Source organism: Taudactylus pleione, unplaced genomic scaffold (genome assembly GCF_031769625.1).
Source record: "Taudactylus pleione unplaced genomic scaffold, aTauple2 ptg000201l, whole genome shotgun sequence".
NCBI classification, from domain to species: domain Eukaryota; kingdom Metazoa; phylum Chordata; class Amphibia; order Anura; family Myobatrachidae; genus Taudactylus; species Taudactylus pleione.
The window spans coordinates 34,951,299-34,972,851 of NW_028284603.1; the positions used below are offsets into that span (position 1 = coordinate 34,951,299).

The window sequence follows — 21,553 nt, forward strand, 5'->3', positions numbered from 1 at the left end:
TTTGTCAGTATCATGGTTTAGTTAATTATGTTGGACTTCAAAACTTTTGTTTTTGTGGTCTGCCTTTTTTTTTTCGTAAAAAAAAAATAAATAAAAAATGTATTCTGTTTTTGGCATCCATATTAAAAATGGGTAATTTTCCTTATGGCCCCTGTCTTCCTGCTGGGCTGATAATGTTTTGATGTATTTTTCTTTTGCTCTGATGAGAGGTCTGCCGCTGGTGCAGTGACATATTCATTTGGATGAATAATTATAACTTGCACAATGTCAAGCTGAAGATGGTAGGGTTTTGTGCGTCATGACAAGTCTACTAGCCAGTGCAGGTGTCTCACAGCATGATCAGAAACAGCTAGTGTATTCTGGCTCAGAGGAGACATTTAGAGTGGTAAGAAATCAACACCAAGGGCGATGTTGCCGCTGCTTCTGTTCCTTTGCTAGTCAAATAAATGCAAAGTGCTTCTCAATGACAAGTTTTAAAGCATTCATTTATTTGAGTTGTAGATTTTATTTTAATTAACAGGATAATTTGTTATTCATTAAATGTTTAGCAGCATTGTCATGAAAGCTGAATGCAGACATATTCGTGCCCCCTCAAGAATAATTGCCCACACATTCTGACCATGCATCACGGTGATGCATATGTGGACTGAAAATGACTAATGGGGCTGTGCAAACCCAACATGCCCTAAAGTATGAAGGCCTGAATAGAGGATTGTTGTAAATGACACTATCCTTTTGCCATCATTAACGCGACATTGTACGAGCTATGATTATTCATTGAAATGAATGTGTCAAAGGATGGCTTTGCTTAAAGGAGTGTCATTTCAGCTTTTACATTTTTGCTGTAAAAGAGAAAAGGAAAAAAAAAAGAAAATAACCTTTTGTGTGTTGGTTCTTGAATTGTAAGAGAAGACTTTTTTTAACACACAAAATGAAATCATAGACGTGGCACATTGTGATTTACTTTTACACTGTACAGTGTCCTCCCCAGGCTGTTTTATGCGGGTACACCACCCGGCACTTTGGAAGCCTGCAAGTGGGGACAGTATCTGGGAGCTGTATAAAAAGGACCAGATCCTACAGACTTTACAGCTTTTTCATAATCGGACGACTGGGCCTCTAATAAGAGGAGAATTAATATATAAAATGTTATTTCAAATCATTATAAGGTCAGGGTTTAAAAATTTTATTATTGAGAAGGCCCCAACCCGACTACTTCTTGATGCCACCCGGCTGGAAAAATTTTCTGGGGAGAACATTGCTGTCTGTTATTTGTGTGTGTTTAGTATGTGTATCAGGGGCGTATCTATAATGGGTGCAGGGTGTGCTGTGCACACAGGCCCCCGGGTCCAGGGGGGGCCCGCACCGCACACCCTGCACTCATACTTTGTCATACTTTCCTCTCCGAAGTCCCGCGTCGGGTCTCCCAGCGCTGTTCAAATGCCGGAAAATGGCCGCCATGGCCATTTTCCTGGCGTTTTGCACATGTGCTGTGAGAAGACCGCTAGGAAAATGGCGGCCGCACCATTTCCCCGTCAATCTGTGCATGCGCAATAGAACCTGGGCACACTCTAGTGCCCAGAGTCTATTGATTCTACGATGTCCGGCCGGCCGCATCAATCGGCTGTCGGACACCGGAGTGAGAGGAAGGGGCCAGTGACGGGGATGCACACGGGCCTCCTCCTTTCTAAAGACTCCCCTGATGTGTATATCTAATAGAGTAAGTTAGCTCCCACTGTTTGCAGTGGGAGATAGGAGCACACTTTAACTAATGGGGGCAAAGTTCAGCAGCTAAGGCATTGGTTTCCAAACACGAGGCACCCTAACTAACAGTCTAGGGGCCTGATTCAGACTTGGGAATAGAGAGAGATATCTCTCTCAACTAATCATCTTGGTGAAACCATGCTGCACTGCAAGTGGAGCAGTTTTAAAATGTGCAGAGAGAGTTCGATTTGGGAGGAGAGTGTCCAAACTGACATCTAAATTGTAGAGTAATAATAAAGCTGTGCAGTATTTGTGGGCTGCATGCAAAAGCAGCCAGTATGTAACCCGCATGCAAAAAAATATATGTATTTACACCCTTGCATTGCAACATGGTTTGCCCAGGTACACAGTTAAGTGCTATCTCTCTCTCTATTCCCAACTCTGAATCAGGCCCTAGGATTTAAAGCTATCCATGGCTGAGCATAGGTGGTTAAATCAAATTGACTGGTACTAATTAAGTCACCTGTACTCAAGTATGGTTGTCTTGAAAGCTCCCTAACGGTCCAGGTTTTAAGGATAGAGTTGGGAACCTCTGAGCTAAGTTGTAACTAGACCACAGCTAGTTTTATTGTGCAGTTTGCAGGAGGGCAGGGACACCTAATGCTCCGCTCATGTATATAGAGCAAAAGTGTCTCCACGTTACAGCTCAGCAGTCCCCTTCATTCATGATTTCTACTTCAGGGTCCATAGGGGGTCCACAGGGTTGACCTTGGGGATATAGCTGGATCAGGATCCATGGGCACCACACAGTTAAGCTTTTAGCTCCCAGGATGCACTTGGGTCCTCCTCTATACCCCGCCCCCGAGCCACAGGCACCTCAGTGTAAGTTGGTGCCCGGCCGGAGTCGGTCACCGCGCAGGGGGGCTGCAGGAGCAGCCCCCAGAAACTTTTTATTTTCTAATAGATTTTATTTATTTTATCTTTCTTTTTTACTACAGACGGCAGCGAAGGGCTGTCTATACAGACGCCCACGCTGCCGCTCTGATCCCCAACTGGCGCCGCGACGCCAGTACTGATCTGGGGATCGCGGCGGGAGGACAGACTCTGTCTACCTCCCAGGACTGCTGCCGGAGTCGCCGGGGATTCAGGTAAGCCGCGCGTCGCTGGCTAGCAGCGGCGCGTGGAATGTCTTCAGATGCAGTCCTTTAGCCTCCGGTCCTGGGGACAGACCGGAGGCTGCTGGCAGTGGCGGCGGGCCCCCCATACCCCGTGGGACCACTAGACCACCAGGGATAACAGGCAAGCGGGAAGCCAGCATCCCCGGGGTTATGGCCAGCCAGGGGAGGAAGCCTTCCCTGTTCAGCGGCTCCTCCCTTCAGCTCAGCGCGCCTTTCAGCACGCAGTCTAGCGTCGCTGAGCTGCAGACTCTTCGGCCACTCCTCCTCTGAAGTCTCTGGGCGCCATTTTCTTTGTGGCAACGCAGATCTCAGGGAGCACGCGGACCGGTCCCCCTGTGTACCTCTCCCCTGATTTAAGGACAGTGTACACAGCACTATAGCCCTCCCAGACACTGAATCTGGGCAGGTTAATTGTAGTGGAAAGGTGCAGTGAGTATATCTTCTCTGCATGGTATGTGACTTTTGCTAGTGCTGCCTGTCTGTGCTTATTTTCCGCTTACTGTCAGCTTATACCTGTCCCTTTACTTCTCCTACAAGCCCTACAGGTGTGCGGGGGAGGGGCGTTTCTACAGACCTCACCTATATAAATCACGTATTTGTGAGGTTCGTCACATACAGTTGTGTGCGACACAGTGCCATATTGTGGGCTGTTGTTCAACACACCGGTGAGTGCGTTTGCTTCTGCCCTGTTGCCAGATATATAATATATTCTGTCATGTCAGACGAGGAGGTTGAGCGCTCAGTGGCTCCGGCGTTGGCCTCCTGCGGACGCTGTTCTGCAGGAGTGGATAGGGAGGATTTGTCACAGGATGGCCTGTGTAGTCGGTGCCAGGTGGCTCCTGGCCCATCCAGACCTTCTCTGACGCAGGAACCACCGTGGGCGATGTTTTCTCAAGTGCTGGTGTATATTGCGGACTGTCTGTCGGTCCCGACTGCTCTCCCTACTAGGGCGTTACCCCAGCCGACCATACCCCATTCCCCGGGTGTCACGCAGTTATTGTGGAGTCCTCCTTGGTCTCAGTCTGTGGGTCCATATGCGGGGTTGCCTATGTGTATACAGGCTTCCCCTGTGCCGCAGCAGCCTGTGGTACCTTTTCAGGCCCCTATGGCGACTCCTCCACCCTGGGTGGATGTGCTCTCCAACTCCGTGCATCCTCGGCTTTTCAGTCAATGTTGCAGACTGACATGCCTTCCAGGGTTTCAAAACACCCACTCATGACGCGGGTGGCTCAGGTATCGGACTCAGAGGGTTCCTCAGATGATGGGGAGGTCCCTGATGACACTGACTCGGACGCCTCAGGCCAGGAAATGGATACCAAGTCGTCCATTAATGTGCGAGCACTGGTTAGGGCGGTGCGAGCTATTCTTCTTATAGAGGATGAGGAACCGTTTCCTAAGTCGAAGTTTCCTAGTTTCAAAAAAACTAAGGTGGCTTCTGCGGTGTTTCCCCTGTCAGATCAGTTGACGGATTATATGGCGGTAGCTTGGCAGGCGCCCAGTAAGAGATTCCTTCCTCAGAAGGGGTTGACTTCTAATTATCCTTTCCCTGAGGCACATTGTAAAAAATGGGAAACTCCACCGGCGGTGGATTCCCATGTCACCCGTTTAACTCGGGGCGCTACCTTACCATTACCGTCGATATCCTCGCTGAAGGATCCCACGGACAGGAAAGTTGAAACTTGCTTAAAGTCTATTTACTCCCTCTCCGGGGCAGTGGCCCGACCGTCCATGGCCATCTCCTGGGTGGCCAAGGCCATTGAGGGGTGGGCCAATGCATTGGAAGATACCTTCCCGGACGACGCTCCGGATGTCCAGAGGGCGTTGTTGGGACAGATGAGGGACACTGTTCTTACATTGGGGAAGCTTCTTTAGATGCTAGTCTGCTGACTTCGCGGGTATCGGCTGCAGCGGTGTCTGCCCGCCGATCCTTATGGTTGCGGTCCTGGAGAGCGGACTCTGATTCAAAGAAAGGCCTGGAGGCCTTACCTTTCAATGAGGAATTACTATTTGGTCCGGACTTTGACAAAATAGTGGATACCCTGGCTAAATCCAAGTCGGCTTTCCTCCCTTCGGCGGCACTGCCTGCTAAGGTTCGGAGTTCGGCTTTTCGTTCCTTTCGGGTTCAGGGTAAGGCAAAAGGTCAGTCCTTCCCGAGACAGTCTGCGAGTAAGACTGCCTCTAAACCCAAGAAGCAAGCCTGGAGTGCTCGGCGCCCTTCTTCCAAGCAGGAAGTTAAACCTGCGGCCTGATGGGACGGGACTCCCTGTGGGGGACCTCAGAGTGGGAGGCCGACTTCTTCTATTTGCCCAGTGCTGGCACAATACCACCACGGATGCCTGGGTTCGAGAAGTGGTCTCCCAGGGGTACGCCCTGTCTTTTCGGCACAGACCACCCCACCAGTTTTTCTGCACCAGTCCTTCTCAGGACAAGACCAAGGCGTTACAGATTCAGGAGGCTATAGAGTCCTTGCTGAAAGCAGGGGTCATTGTTCCCGTTCCTCAATCACAACGAGGGACGGGGTATTATTCGTCTATGTTTCTGGTGCAGAAACCCAATGGTTCTCATCGCCCTATCCTCAACTTGAAGTCTCTGAACAAATTCCTCAGAGTTCCCAAGTTCAGGATGGAAACGTTACGTTCCATCATTCTGGCGATGGAACCGGGGGATTACATGGTGTCCCTGGATATCCAGGACGCCTACCTCCATGTTCCGATAGCACCTTCGCACCAGCGGTATCTGAGGTTTGCTATCCTTCAACACCACTATCAGTTCCGAGCGCTACCCTTTGGTTTCTCCACTGCACCGAGGATGTTCACGAAGATTATGGCGGTCATGGCCGCACATCTTCGGAACCAGAATGTACGGCTGCTGCCGTATCTGGACGACCTCCTGTTGCTGGCGAGCTCCCCAGAGGTACTGCTTCAACATCTCCACCTGACGATCGCTTGCCTGCAAGCACACGGGTGGTTGATAAATTGGAAAAAATCCTCCATGATTCCATCACAGCGGATGGTTCATTTGGGAGCCCTGCTGGATTCGCGTCAGCAAAGGATTTTTCTGACTCCGGAGAAGGTCGCCTCCCTACAGCTGTGGATACGCAGTTGCCTGAGCAGTCGCCGCCTGTCGGTCCATTCGGCTATGAGAGTTCTGGGGTCCATGGTGTCGACATTCGACATGGTGGAATTTGCCCAGTTACATTCCCGGCCCCTGCAGGGGCTGATTCTATCGGAATGGAACGGGTTACCTCACCGGATCCGCTCTCAGGTGCTGGTGTTGTCTCCGGACGTTCGGCAGTCTTTGGCTTGGTGGCTTCAGACAGCTCATCTGGTCGAGGGGCGCCCCTTTTGGATCCCGGACTGGGTCCTGCTCACGACGGATGCCAGTCTCCGGGGTTGGGGGGCAGTGACCGGTTATTGTCTCTCCAGGTTTGTTGGTCTGCGGAAGAAGCACTTCTCCCCATCAACATCCTGGAACTGCAGGCAGTATACAGGGCACTGCAGTCGTCCGGTCCCGCTCTTCACGGAAGGGCGGTACAGGTGCAGTCCGACAATGCCACCACGGTGGCGTATATCAACCACCAAGGAGGAACTCGCAGTCGGGCAGCGATGTCGGAGGTGTCTCGCATCCTGACTTGGGCGGAGTGTCACATTCCAGCGATCTCGGCGGTCTTCATCCCCGGAGTTCTCAATTGGGAAGCGGACTTCCTCAGCCGTCACGACGTGCATCCCGGGGAATGGTCGCTTCACCCAGAGGTGTTTCAGCTACTCGTGGACAGGTGGGGACTGCCGGAGCTGGACTTGATGGCCTCCCGTCACAATCACAAGTTGCCCGTTTATGGGTCAAGGGCAAGAGACGCAGGCGCAAGTCTGGTGGATGCGCTGTCGGTGAAATGGACGTTTCACCTGGCGTATCTGTTTCCTCCGATATCCCTACTTCCTCGGGTTCTGCGGAAATTCAAGCAGGACAGCGGCACGCTCGTGCTGGTGGCTCCGGGGTGGCCCAGACGGCCTTGGTACTCCGATCTCAGGAGCCTCTCCATCGACGCGCCGTACCTTCTTCCTCAGCGTCGGGACCTGTTGTCTCAAGGGCCCTGCCTTTACCTGGATCTGGGTCGGCTGTCTTTGACGGCGTGGCTCTTGAGACAGCCGTCTTGAGGTCTCGGGGCTTCTCCAGTTTGGTTATTGGTACCATGCTCAGGGTACGCAAGCCTGCTTCAGCACGGATTTATCACAGGGTGTGGCACACTTACTTTCAGTGGTGTGAGTCCAGACATTATGATCCTCAGGTGTTCCGAGTTTCTAGGATCTTGGAATTTCTTCAGTCAGGATTGGACCTCGGCTTACGCCTTGCATCTCTGAAGGTTCGTGTGTCCTCCTTGTCCGTGTGGTTTCAACGGCGGATTGCAATACTGCCGGATGTTCACACCTTTTTCCAAGGTGTTCTCAGGATCCAGCCTCCCTTTGTGCCTCCTGTGGCTCCTTGGGACTTGGCGGTGGTTCTACGGGTCCTGCAGGGTCCTCCGTTTGAGCCTTGTGAGTCGGTGGAGCTCAAGTGGCTAACATTTAAGACTGTTTTTCTCCTGGCAATTGCTTCGGCCAGGAGGGTGTCTGAATTGGGGGCGCTTTCCTGTCGCCCTCCTTTCCTGATTTTTCACCAGGACAGAGTGGTGCTCCACACTCGTCCTGGGTTTTTGCCCAAAGTGGTCTCGAAGTTCCACATTAATCAGGAACTTGTTGTGCCAGCTTTTCAGTCCCCTGATCTTTCAGCTGGTGAGACTTCCTTAGATGTGGTCCGGGCGCTTAGAATCTATGTGGACCGGACGGCTTCGGTTAGGAAGTCTGATTCCTTGTTTATCCTATTTGGTTTTCACAAGAGGGGTTGGCCTGCCAACAAACAAACGTTAGCCCGTTGGCTTCGTTCCGTTATTTGTGAGGCTTATGCACAGGAGGGTTTACCTGTGCCAGCCTCTGTTAAGGCTCATTCCACTCGTTCTGTGGGTCCTTCTTGGGCTGCTAGACGTGGCGCTTCTGCTGTTCAGCTGTGTAAGACGGCCACTTGGTCTTCAATTCAAACGTTTTTGAGGTTCTATGCGTTTGACACTTTCGCCTCTCAGGATGCATCCTTTGGGCGCCGGGTGCTCCTTTCAGCACAGGAGCGTCCCCGCCCTTAGTTGAACTGCTTTGGGACATCCCCAAGGTCAACCCTGTGGACCCCCTATGGACCCTGAAGTAGAAAACAAGAGATATGGTAAGAACTTTGTTATCTCTGTTTCTACGAAGTCCATAGGGTCCACAGGGCGCTCGCCCTGACGCACCTGGCTTCAAATGGGCTGTGTGGCTGGTCACCGGTTTTCCGTCTCCCATTTCTGTGAGTATGGTTTGTGTTCCAGTCTTCCTTCTCTCTGTTCCATATTCTCCTCCGGCCTAGGCTGCTTACCAACTGAGGTGCCTGTGGCTCGGGGGCGGGGTATAGAGGAGGACCCAAGTGCATCCTGGGAGCTAAAAGCTTAACTGTGTGGTGCCCATGGATCCTGATCCAGCTATATCCCCAAGGTCAACCCTGTGGACCCTATGGACTTCGTAGAAACAGAGATAACAAAGGTAAGTTCTTACCATATCTCTTGTTTTTGTCCCTGACCGTTATTTATGTTGAGCAACATACATTGATGACACGAATCGTGGTCTTAGCCAGCCCATACAGGGTTAAACATTCATTCATTGCTGTGTCTAAAACCTCCAACAGACTATCCCAGTGATTACCACTCACCTGACTGCTCACCCTTGCTATAGTCTTGTTAAGGTATTATGCAATGGTGTAGCATTGGGCTAATGGTTAGATTTGTCTTTAACTCTAAAATATACTGTTTCCCCCAGACAGATTTTAGAATGGGTCCAATCCTGTAATGGGTAAAGGAGTCAATTGAGATCAGGAATTGTGGCCTTGGAGCAGTGTACTGACACTGGATAGAATTCACTATATTATACAATCCTTCATGTACACTCATGTCCTCTCTTGTAGGGTTTTTCTCCCCCAATGTTCTCATTCAATTATGTGACCATTAGATCTAAAATGATTTTCCTATGTGGTTTAGAAACTACCAACTGTTCCATAACATTCTCCTATTTTTATATATCTCTTTATTAAATCATTTCATAAAGTAGAAAGTAAAAATCATAATCGCATCATTTTACAACAATTTACAATTTTAATGGTCAGGCTCCTGCTTATCAGGCTCATAATATAAATAGGATATGTTATGCACTAGAAATATAGCTTCATGAAATAATGGAAAAAAGTAAGAAAGACCTAATGATGTGTAACTGCAGACTTTTAACCATAGTATTCAATGCATAAAAGGTAATGAAGTTCCATATAAAGAAAAAATCAATAACAAAGGAATGGGTGGTTGAGAGGTTGTCGACTGGACAGCCGTTCAGCCACTGGGTTGGTTAAGTGTGTACCCAGCTTTAGGTAGCAAGTGAACACTAAGGGCCTGATTCAGACTCGCTCGCGAGCGCTGAGCGCTCGCAAGCGGGTCGATGGTGCCCTAGTGCACATGCGCACGACGGAGGGAGCTCCGTCGTGCGCATGCACGAGACCCGCATTGCGACGGCCAAGCCGTCGCTATGGGTCTCGCACCAAAGGGGGCGTGCTGTCGATGGTGAGTGACAGCACGCCCCCTTTGGTGGGCGTGCCGGGGGCGATGCTGCCCAGACGGAGGCATCACTAGTGATGTCAGTGGGAGTGCTTGGCTCTGATAGAGCCAAAAGCACTCCTGGGCTTGCGGCAGCGAGACCCTGCCGCAGGGTCTCGTCGCAAGCCCATGGTCTTGACCATCACGACCATCTTTTTGGCCGCTCGCATAAGCTGTGGGTGGTCACCCACAGCTATGCGAGCGTCCAGGAGGCCACTCCAATTTTAGGTAGGAGGGCCCTGATTCAGAGCGAGCGCTCTTGTCAGAGCGTCCGGCTCTGAATCAGGCCCTAAGTTCTTGAAGTTGATGTGTTGGGAAATGAGCAAGCGTAAAGATCTGAGTGACTTTGACAAGGGCCAAATTTAGATCACTGGTTCAGAGCATCTCCAAAATGGCAGGTTTTGTTGGGTGTTCCCAATATGCAGTGGTTAGTACCAACCAAAAGTGGTCAAAGGAAGACAACCAGTGATCCGGCAACAGTGTCATGGGTATCCAAGGCTTATGCGCGTGGGTAACGAAGGCTAGCCCGTCTGATCCTATCCCACAGAAGAGTTACTGTAGCACAAATTGCTGAGAAAGTTAATGCTGGCTATGATAGAAAGGTGTCGGAACATAAAGTGCATTAAGCTGAAAGCTCCTACAATGGACACGTGAGTGTCAGAACTGGACCATGGAGCAATGGCTTACCTGGGGAAGAGATGGCACCAGGATGCACCATGGGAAGAAGACAAGCTAGCAGAGGCAGTATGATGTTCTGGGCAATATTTTTCTGGGAAACCTTAGGACCTAGCATTCATGCAGATTTTACTTTGACACATACCACCTACCTAAACATTGTTTCAGAACCAAGTATAGCCCTGATGATAGTGGTCTCTTTCAGCAGGATAATGTGCCATGCCACACTGCAAAAATTGTTCAGTAATGGTTTGAGGAATATGACAAAGAGCTCAAGGTGTTGACTCAACTTCCCCAGATCTCAATTGAGCATCTGTGGGATGTGCTGGAAAAACAGGTCTGAGCCAAGGAGGCCCCACCTTGTAGCTTACAGGGTTTAAAGGATCTGCTGATTGGTACCAGATACCACAGTCCAAGGTCTTGTGGAGTTCATTCGCCGACAGGTCAGAGCTGTTTTGGCAGCATGAGGAGGACCTACAGATGTGTCCACATACATCCAGCCTCCTTCTTCATTAAACAGTTCTTCTAGCCGCGCCATGCCATCGCGTGACTCTGTAGCGTCGAGCATTTTTTGTGTGAATTTTTTTCCCTTAAATGTCTTATTCGCATAGCGATGCAAATGGATGCACAGGCAACTTATACTGATTTTAAATATGTGGCATTCCTATATTCTGTGTGCAACTGCGGCTGTATCTGCATGCAAAATGCTACTTTACAATGTCACAGCCATTGACACTGTAACGTAGCATTCTGTATGCAGATATAGCCGCAGTCGCATATAGAATATAGGCATGCCGCATATCATTTTAATCAGCATAAGCTGCTTGTGTGACATATTTGCATCACTTTGTGAATAAGACACATTTTATGAGAAAAGTTGCACAAAAAATTGCTCTATGCTACCGAGTCACACTGCTCTCACGTGTTGTGTTAAGCGATTTGTAGCGCACAGAGGATAGATGTACATGGACACATCTGTATTAAGCAGGTGGTAATGTTCTGGCTGATTGGTTTGTGTGTATGTATCTGTGTGTATGTATGTGTGTGTGTATATATATATATATATATATATATACATATATATATATATGTGTGTATGTGTGTGTATATGTATGTAACAACAGTATATTCAGTAAGCAAAAACTGGCGGCACTCTAGTTTTGCAAGTTAGATGCTAGAAAAATTAGGTCTGGAGACCTATATTCTGTTAAACGCTCCTCATTAAAGCTTAACAACTTATATTATACATAAAATATATTGTGTGTGATTCTGCTTCATTTTATCCAACAGCTTGTGTTTTAAGGCAGTTTATGGTAAGCTGGTTGCAAATGGATTCCTATTCTTCCTATGTTGCCTTAATGTATTTAAATGATCTGAATAAAAGTGATTATAAGCAAATTTATGTTACTGATGAAGAAAAGGTAAAGAGATGAAAAGCAACTTTTGCAGACATATGAAAATTACACAATTAATTTTAAGTGTCCTCCAGCAGCCGTGATCGCATTCCAAGAATGTGTGAAAAATATAAGGGGAAAAAAAGAGAATTGCTACAACTTATGATGAGGGCTTTTATGATGGTTAAGTGACTGACATTATCATATCCTTTCCTGTATTTAGTTAGCAAAAATACCTCTTCAGAGGAATAACTGTCTCATGTTTTACATAGGTACTTGCTCATCTATTTTTCTTCAAGTGCTTCTCTCATTAATGCAGTTCTGCAGCACCAAAATCTGTGTTGCCTTATACGTTTATTTTAATATTTGTATTCCTTAATATTATATGTTTAATCCATTGCATGATACTACTATTACAATGTTTTAACTCTATAACACACTTCACAGAAAACACATTAATATCTGAACATACAGGATGTGACTAAATATATTATTGTGGTTTAACTCCTTTTCTACCGATGATTTCCACACACCTGTGTTGGGCCCATTTTTTCCTTGTCACATTCTAACATCAATATCATTAATTTGTTTATTACAGTACCCAAACAAATTATACTGTACCTAGTTGTTGTTTTTTTCCCAGAAGACATTGTATTTTAAAAAAATACCATGGGATGTGGTCATGACCTTGATAGATAGTACGATTAATTTTACACCTCCTAAAGACTCGGTACATGTCCTATTTTGCAAACCGTTGTGTGGGGTGTCCAAGACACATAAAAAACTTTTTGGACATATTTGTAATGTGGCTCAAATCCTTATTGCTACACATTGGAAGCACTCGACCACGCCTTCTACCCCTGCTCTGGTCAATAAAATATGGTATATTGCTTCCACGGAATGCATTACAGCTCTTCTCCATGATAATTGGGGGCCCTGGTTTACCCAGCACAACCGTCCCTTGCCTGGAACATTGTGAGATTTCTCCTCAAGGAGCTCTGCTGTCCTCTGTCTTGTAGTACCTGTACTTTGGTGACACCTATAATTCACCTCCGCCTTCTTCCCCCTATCCTTACCGGCAATTGATGTATTTAATGTAAAAACCCAGCAGTTAGTCATTTTATTTTTTTTTAACTACAATGAGACTTTAGTTGTCATTACTTGTAGTTGGTCCTCCCTTACGTTTACAAGTTATACGTTGGTTGTCTAACAGACAATTTAAGAGTGGATGTTCTGTTTGTTTATATATGTATGTAGATTGTACTATGTTGTTTGCTCTTTGTACCAGCACGAAACAATATACAGTGCATCCGGAAAGTATCCACAGCGCTTCACTTTTTCCACATTTTGTTATGTTACAGCCTTATTCCAAAATGGAATAAATTCATTTTTGTCTTCAAAATTCTATACACAGCACTCCATAATGACAACATGTAAAACGATTTTTTCAAATTTAATTAAAAAAAAACTAAGAAATAATATGGTAGCCCACCTAGGCTAGATAATCTACAACAATAAATGTTGGGACCTGTGTTTTGTTTGACACAAGATGGGAGAGATCTGGTCAGTTGATCCCCTCCCCCCCTATATATATATTTTTTTGTGTATTGGTCTAGAAATTGTCCTGTGACTACTAAGGGCCTGATTCACTACCATATACAACTGCGAATGCAATAGCAATTACGCACGCAGTTCTACTGCGATAGTATGCTAATCCATTGTGATCGCAATGCCCTCGCAGCATTACATAAAGATGCCACTTACCACACATCCGTAATGTTTAGCAACACTGAGAAACCATTGGTACAATCAAGTACCATCGCAGCCTCACGCACACTTGTAAGCCCTGACCTTACTCAGAAATTGCTAACAACCATGCACGCTATCAGCCCATCGCAGTGGATAATTTATGCACGCCTGCGTTTGTCCGACCATCTCCCCCCTTTACTAGCCACAAACTGCACATCCTGTCAATCGCTCTGCGATGGGTCTGCGTAGTCATTGTGATCGCAGTCCCGATTGCAATGGCTAGTTTGCGCACACACACTGCGATGCATGCGCAGTACGCAGCAATCAGCTGATTGCGTGCGTAAGCGCAATTGCGTACGTTAGTGAATCAGGCCCTAAGTACATTGTTTGAAAGAGGAGACTTGTATGGATAACCTCTTTTCCCATAGTGCCAGCATGAAGATAATCATTATCTGTGCAGCATAGCAGCCCATGTGCTGGCAAGCAGTGAGTTGAAACTGTTTGCCATCCCTGCATGCTCAAAGAACAGCAGAAAGGGGCCATGTATGAATAGACTGCCATCACCAATGCCCTCACAAAATTTTCATGTGAGGTCAGGCAATGTAGTGTTTCTCCTCTGTTTGGAGAAGCATGCTTTATTGAGCTGCTAAGAACATTTCTGTGGCATAATCAAATTGCCAGCTTTCAAAACATTGACTCTGCTTCAGACAACACATGTAGGGTTTTGGACATTGTGGATTTGGTGTCAAGCTCAAAAAGTTCATTTTTGTTTCTTTGTTTAGACACGGAAAAGGCCTTTGACAGGCTTCACTTGGGCTACATGCATCAGGTCTTCTTTGGTTTTCAGGACGCAATTTTGAGTTCTATTATGGCCATTTACTCTGACCTATTTGCCAGGGTGTTTAGTAATGGCTTTTCATCTCATGCATTCTCTATTATGAATGGAACATGCCAGGGCGACCCCTTTTGTCCTCTTATTTTTGTTATGGCTATGGAACCACTTGTCCAAAACATCAGACTTTTGGATAGTTTTCCTGGTTTTAAAACCACACACAAATTATGTTTATTTGCTGACAATGTTCTTCTCTTTGTTACTAATGCCTTTTCCTCCTTACCTACTCTACATACCATGCTGGAAGAATTCAGTGTTGCAACCAAATCGGTGGCCTTTCCATTTCACGTCCCTAGACCTTCACTTCACGACCTCTAGTTACAGTTTAAGTGTACCCAGAAAGAGGCTGCCTTGTCATATTTGGGTATTCTGATCCCGACCTCCATCCCTACAAGTTTTGAAGTTAACATGGTCCATATGCTAGCTCAGGTTCTTAGTTTAACTTCATGGACCTGCTATGACATCTGGCTGGGCTGCCTGGTGTCTTGTAAAATTGAACTATTACCAAAACTAATGCATCTGTTTCGCATTGTTCCTTTTCTTTTCCCTACCAAATTTATGGACTCCTTAAGATCCATGATGTTGCAGTTTGTTTGGAAAGAAGGCCCACTGTATGGCATTTAAGAGTTTGATTCTCCGTGGGAAATATGGGAGACTGATGCTTATTGACCTGACTCAATATCGGCCTGCATTCTTTCCCACTTGTAAGAATGGTTCCTCCCCCTTACCTCAAAATGCTGGGTCAATTTGGATTGAGCTGTGATGTCAGAATTTCCCCTTCAAGACCTTCTGTGGACCCCAAAACTGCTTAGATCAATTTTGCCAGTTCATCAATTTCTGAACCTTTATGGGTTTGGGATGACATGGTTCTTCCTGGTACTGATTGGTCATTGCCTTCAATAAATGTATTATTAAAGAACCTTATATTAACCCATCTTCCTGGTGGATTAGAAGTCTTTCTACACTTGCTGATGCCCTTTCATTGAGCTCACTTGCGGGTGATCGACTCCTGTTGCAAAATAGGAACTGATGATGATAATGATTGGCAGCTGCATCAGTATGAATTCTCTCCCATTTATGCTTATCCTATAGAAATATTGCTTATGCTGCAATTTAATATTACAGTAATATTAGTATTCGGTCTGTGCTGATATTTTCATGTCATGTTTTAAAGGGGAAGGTGACTTGTGCGTCTTATTGATTTGAATTTAATAAATACCTTCATTTTGTACCTTTAATATTGTACAATGCCAAACCCTTAATAGAAACAAGTATAGATGTGTTCTCATACACCAAGCCTCAAAACGCCATGCGGCGTGAGACCTGGTGCGAGTGAGCCACTCTGACCAATGTAGCATACCAACGGTTTCTGTACATTTGCAAGTAATTTGAACTATAGACACAACAAAACACCACTCAGTCTGTACGAGAAATGACGGGCTGTACAGGAAATTTTAATATGTACAAAATAGCAGATGAAGCACAAAAGAACGTGAAAAAAAGGCGCGGCCACTGAATCATAGCAGTTTGTATACAGATTCAGACTCATTCGCACACAGATATACATGTGCCACGTATCAGATAATCCAGTGCAGTCTTATTAAACGGTTGTGCTGCATCGGATTGTGACTAAGATGCACATTCTAGCAAAAAAGACGGTTTGCGCAAGTCAAGTCACACGGGGCCTTGCGCACCGAGAAGGGCTGTTTGGTCTACCTGCGGCCATAGTGTATGAGGATACATCTGTATGCTAGATTCTGGAATTGTCTGAATTGCTTGACAGGTACCTATTACACTACAGGTATGTACTGATTATAGGGCTACATTACATGTTGTAGTCTTTATCACCAGCCAGTTTAGGGTCTGAATGGTTCTCTGCAGTGTACTTCAATGGACTTAAGAGTCTGACGCAGAACTGACAAGCTTGAATAGAATAGTAGCTTTTGTACACCAGTATTAAATGAAACCCTGAAAAATCCCCCCAAAAATGGCTACTCAAACTTCATCTGTTCATCCAAGACTTTTGTGTCAAATACAGTTATTTTATCACATGGTAGCATTTTTTTTAATTAATGTTCTTTGTAATTTTTACTATAAAACACCTACACAAAGTAACTGACCACGAACAACCTTGAAACTCCTATGGGACTCGTACAGATTAATTATAGAATTGCCACTGTAGCCATGTCTAGATAGGATAATAGTAAGACTCTTATTTATTTATTTTTATCCACAATGGCAATTCTAAATTAGAACTAACATAAGTAAATATAGTCTGTACTGTATGTGTGTTTGGCTTGCATATATACCCAGAACAGTTAATGCTAAATGGGTTCGGTAAAGGATGCCGGCACTCAGAATCCTGGTACTCAAACTCCCGACGCTGGCATCCCAACAGGGTTAGGATATCGACACATGTTGGTAACCCTCCCTCCCTAGGGCCTAACCCTCCCCCTAACCACACTACTTACCGTCGTGATTCTGACTGGTGTCGGGATTCTGGCGCCGACATTCTGAGCGCCGGTTTTCCGATAGCTGGGATTCTAACTACATCCCATGCTCAATCAGTGGACGTAAATTAAATTGGAGGTTTAAGATTAGCATATTGGGTTGGCTAAAATTCTGTAATGTGTGTTGGGCTTATCATTAATCTCCCATTTGGATAGTGCTTACACCATATGTAATTGATTGAACCGATTTTCTACATAGAGTGTTAAGTTATTTATTTTTTTTCATTTTCTTGGGGGGCTTGGGGTTCATGCTTCTATAATAATCTAATTATATTGCCTATTACATACAAAAGAACTGACATGTCCAAAAAACTGAGGTTCTACAGTAGCATAACCACAAGTACTGTAATATACTGTAGACCATTCCAAGTGGCTGCTTGTGTCAGATGTGGTATGAAAGGATCTTTTTGTTTCCAGCTTCCCTGACAAACTCCATTTGCGTAATATGATCTGTTTTTCAAACATAACTGTTACAGTCAGATGTACTGTACTGGGGGGGGGGGCGGGGGGGGGGTTATTATAAAACATTGTGTGATTTTTTTTTTTTCCTTCCTCCCTCAATTTCTGATTTTAACAGAGTAATTTACAAGATATTTATAACCAAGTTTTGTCGACCTTGGAGTCATTAAAGGGGTTTTGGAATGCTTTAGATGAAATTGACAAGAAAACATGGGTACTGGAACCAGAGAAGCCTACACGAAGTGCCACTGTAAGAAGGATTGCAATAGGTGAGGCACTGATAGATGTCTCTGACCTGTTTCTGTATACGTATATCACCTTGTCCCAGCATGTCACATACAGCATAGTGTATATCTAATCAGCACATTGGTGTGTCTAGCCTTTCATCTGAGGAATCCTCTGGGAAGTATATTTCTAATCTCATTTGTCCAATCTGTCTCCTTGTACCTATCTCTTGATGTACTAATGTTTCTTTAACCCTTAAGTGACTAGCACCTTTTTATTTCCATGATCTAATTTTTTTTTTTAATAACTTTTATATTTTGTTATGGTATCCAATTATTTTTTTATTATTATTATATAGGGCTCTTTATAGAAGGAAGGGGGGAACTGTTTTAAAACTGAGTCATAAGAGGAATTATTACTATATCTTAGGCTTATATTGACAAATATACTTTAAAAATACACTATTCCACAAATCCACACAATTAGCACACTGTTTTATCCCATTTATTTGCCCCATATGTAACTTACTATGTTTTTTAGAGAAGTATGTAGTGCAAATGTGTCTGGATTTTTTATTTTCCTTTTTCTAACTTTTATGACTGGATCTATCCACTTCATTTAGAATTGGAAACAAACAGTTCTTATATGATTGAGAGCTAAACTTTTTGTCTATCAAGATTAATCCCTCTAAACTTTTTGTCTTTTGAGAACCAATCTCTATAACCATATGACATTAGGACTAGAGCCAAGTGTTGTCCACCTTAAATGGTAGTCTGGAAGGTATTAGAATGGCTAAATTGGACTAGCAATTAAATGAAAATCATAGGTATATATTAGTACAGATTAACATACCAAAATATGTTACAATTTATTTTAATCTGCTACTTAATTATATGAAGTGTTTTTTCATGTTCACTTTTGTAAGCATCTCCTTTTTGTTAAAGCTGATTCTATAAAGAGCTGCAGCATTTACCTGTCACCCAAAAGTCTAGTACAGAGACATTTACATATGCTATACAGTGTTTTTCCATACTCATTTTATTCATCTATACAATAATTGACATCTAAATAGTTTCCATGAAAATTATGAATGAAGACCAATATATATTCTTGCTTGACAGAATAGCTCCATTTATTAGTTTGACTATCTTAGGGGTATATTTACTTCTAAAACAGACAAGTGGTGGTGTTACCCTTAGCAACTAATCAGATTATATCTATCATTTCTCTATTGCATTTTAGAAAATGATAGACAGAATTTGATTGGTTGCTATGGGAAACGCCTCCACTTGTATGTTCTAGCAGCTTTAGTAAAAATATCCCCTATAGATTGAGGTACTATTTGCACATATTGTTAAAATCTTGTAAAACTGGTGAATAAAGCATAATGAGTTAACTGTACCAGTAATTAGTACATGCTATATTTTAAATCTAAATGTATAGATCATGTACACAGACTCATATCAACATGTATCAAAAACTCATGTTTCCTGAGGTAAATAATGTCTCTAAGTGAAATCTTTGTAGATCTAGATGTAATGTATAATTATCATTAGGAATTTTGACACCATGGAGTCCTGAGGTGTGAAGTAAAATTCTAAAAATTGTTGAAAAAGGGAATGATGTGAACTTGGGCACATGGTTAGGTGGCGGCATCTGTCCATTTAAGCATAAATGGAATACTATGTGTTTAACACTTTAATATATTCACCCCTTTCTGTCCTTGATTAAATGCTGTGTGTTGTGATATAGGGGGAGGTAGCATTCCACCGTGCTTTACTTTAACAAAATGGCGGAAGAAAGTTGTGCTAAGCCTGAATAATGCCATTGCTTGAATTAACTTGCCCCTTCATTTACTGTTCTTGCATAAACTATTGTTTCATGATTTTACTGATTCATATATCAGTTTTCTTATGCACTCTATTTGTATCTATTGCTTACAGGTAACAATGTGTCCATTACAATTGATCTAGATCCCAGACATCCCACGATGATCCCAGAATGTTACTTCCTTGGAGCAGACCATGGTTCGTTGTTGTTTTAGACGCATTATTTTATTCTATTTCTGCCACAATATTGTTTCCAATTAACTAACTGAATCTGCTTGCACCTTGCGTGTTTAGACTATATATCATTATTTGTGACAAGATAATAAATGTAATCTTTTATTGCAATTTTGCATGAATTACAATTCTTAAATTCTGTAACTTAATTTTCAGTGGTACAGCCTTTAAAAGACAAGCTGAATAGTAACATACATTTATGGTAAGTGTTTGCTCAATATTTGTATATTCTACTACAGAAAACAACCTTTGTTGCTTTTGCTGCCCTCCCATTGGTGTATCTATAAAGAGTTCTGGGTTGTGCGGTGCACACAGGTCTCTGGGCCTAGGGAGGCCCATCCTGCACCCATGTTCTGAAATAGTAATACTTATCTCTTTGGTGGCATCACTGCTCCGGGAAAATGGTAAGGCAGCCATTTTCCCAGAGATTTGCTCGTGCATAGTAGGAAAGTCTCCTGGACCATGGCACCATGTTTCCGGAGACCTGCGCCTATGCAGTAGACTCTTGCACAATGCCAGAGTCTGCTGCATAGCAAATGGGCCCCTCCTCCTCTCTTGCATAACCCCTGTACCTCCCCATACAAGAGACCTGTCTTTCTTATGTTTTTACTATTTTAATCCTCTTAAAGCCTACATCTCTTCCTTAGGAGATGTTTACTGTAACATTCTTCCTAGTGACAATGGGCCTGATTCTGCGTCTTACACAAGTTGAATTGTGCACAGATGTCATAGATTCCAGCATACTGCACATGCACCAAAGCAAGAAATGTTGCTGCGCATGTGCTGGATCGAGCCTATGGACAGAGATCGCTAGTGCGTACAGATTGATATGTCTGTCGACAGATCACACTTCCCGTATAATGGTCGGCGACAATGTAAACGCACAGAACTCCCATCTCGTGGGATTGATGTGGGCGTGTATACTGCCTTCCTTGCTCGTTCGTGGTGCGATGATGGAACTTGGATACCTGATTTAGACGGATCTTTTGCAGCCAGCATGGGGCCCAAATACTAATGATGACGGCTGCGGATGTAAAAACAATGGGCTGGATAGGCTTCAACATACAGACGTATGGAAGTTTGACCTATACGGGCGGATTCTAGCATTATACACTGTATAATCAGTGGTCTAGACATACGATCTCAGCAGGTAGAGCTGCACCTGTACACCTGCAAACACAGCATGCATTACACCTCTCCTCACTCCCAGTGCTCAGACATGAGGAGGCAGGTTGGATAAGCGGGTGGCTGAAGAAGAGACTGAATGCACGAGTTGGTGCAGACCCAGTGTGTCCACTTACTTTGTGGCGGACGGCACTGAAAGGATTACGGGGAATGTGAGTACTGGATTTTAACCATTGATTATACAGTGTACTGCACATTCCCGTTTATTGCCCACTTGGAATCACAGAGGTGAGAGGTACTGCAGGCCTCCTACATAACAGTACGTTTAGTACTCTGTTTGTTGTCTACATTTAAAGACACTAAGTTGCTATTGGGAACTCCCTGTTTTAATCATATTAAGCCGGTGAGCATAAGCCACTAACTCTGCCTATTGAAGGCTTATAAAGAGACATTGGCCCTCATTCAGAGCCGTACGCTCTGAGCAGAGCGCACGCTCTGAATGAGGGCCGTCCCCCATAATTATGGAGCGTCCTCCTGGACGCTCGTATAGCTGTGGGTCACCACCCACAGCCTATATGAGCGTGCAGTTTGATGGCCGCGATGGTCTTGACCATCGCGACCATCGCCACTGCGAGCCAGAGCCTGCGGTTGAGTTTTTCAACCGCAAGGCCCAGAGTGATTTTGGCTCTATCAGAGCTGGGGTGGCTGGCTATCGCTGGCTTTTTTGGGGTTCTGCACCCCAGATTCTGACCAAGTGATAGGGACCTCCGGTATCAGAGACGCCGTGACGCGGCCCGGAGGCTTAGCCATATCTTTGCAAATATATGCAACTGAGATCTCTTAATTATCTACCACCATGTAGTTTTTCAAATCTTATTGCTGATT

General features: G+C 44.8%; 1 protein-coding gene across 2 annotated transcripts in view; it reads left to right on the plus strand.

The window, feature by feature from the left end:
• FANCL (FA complementation group L) overlaps nucleotides 1–21,553 on the plus strand; it is a 68,838-nt gene that overhangs the window by 36,327 nt on the left and 10,958 nt on the right. For both annotated transcript variants that reach the window (XM_088477323.1, XM_088477324.1), the window contains exons 8-10: nucleotides 17,374–17,524; nucleotides 19,424–19,507; nucleotides 19,700–19,745. In XM_088477323.1, the coding sequence (XP_088333449.1) occupies nucleotides 17,374–17,524; nucleotides 19,424–19,507; nucleotides 19,700–19,745 (281 nt within the window). The remainder of the gene's footprint in view (nucleotides 1–17,373; nucleotides 17,525–19,423; nucleotides 19,508–19,699; nucleotides 19,746–21,553) is intronic.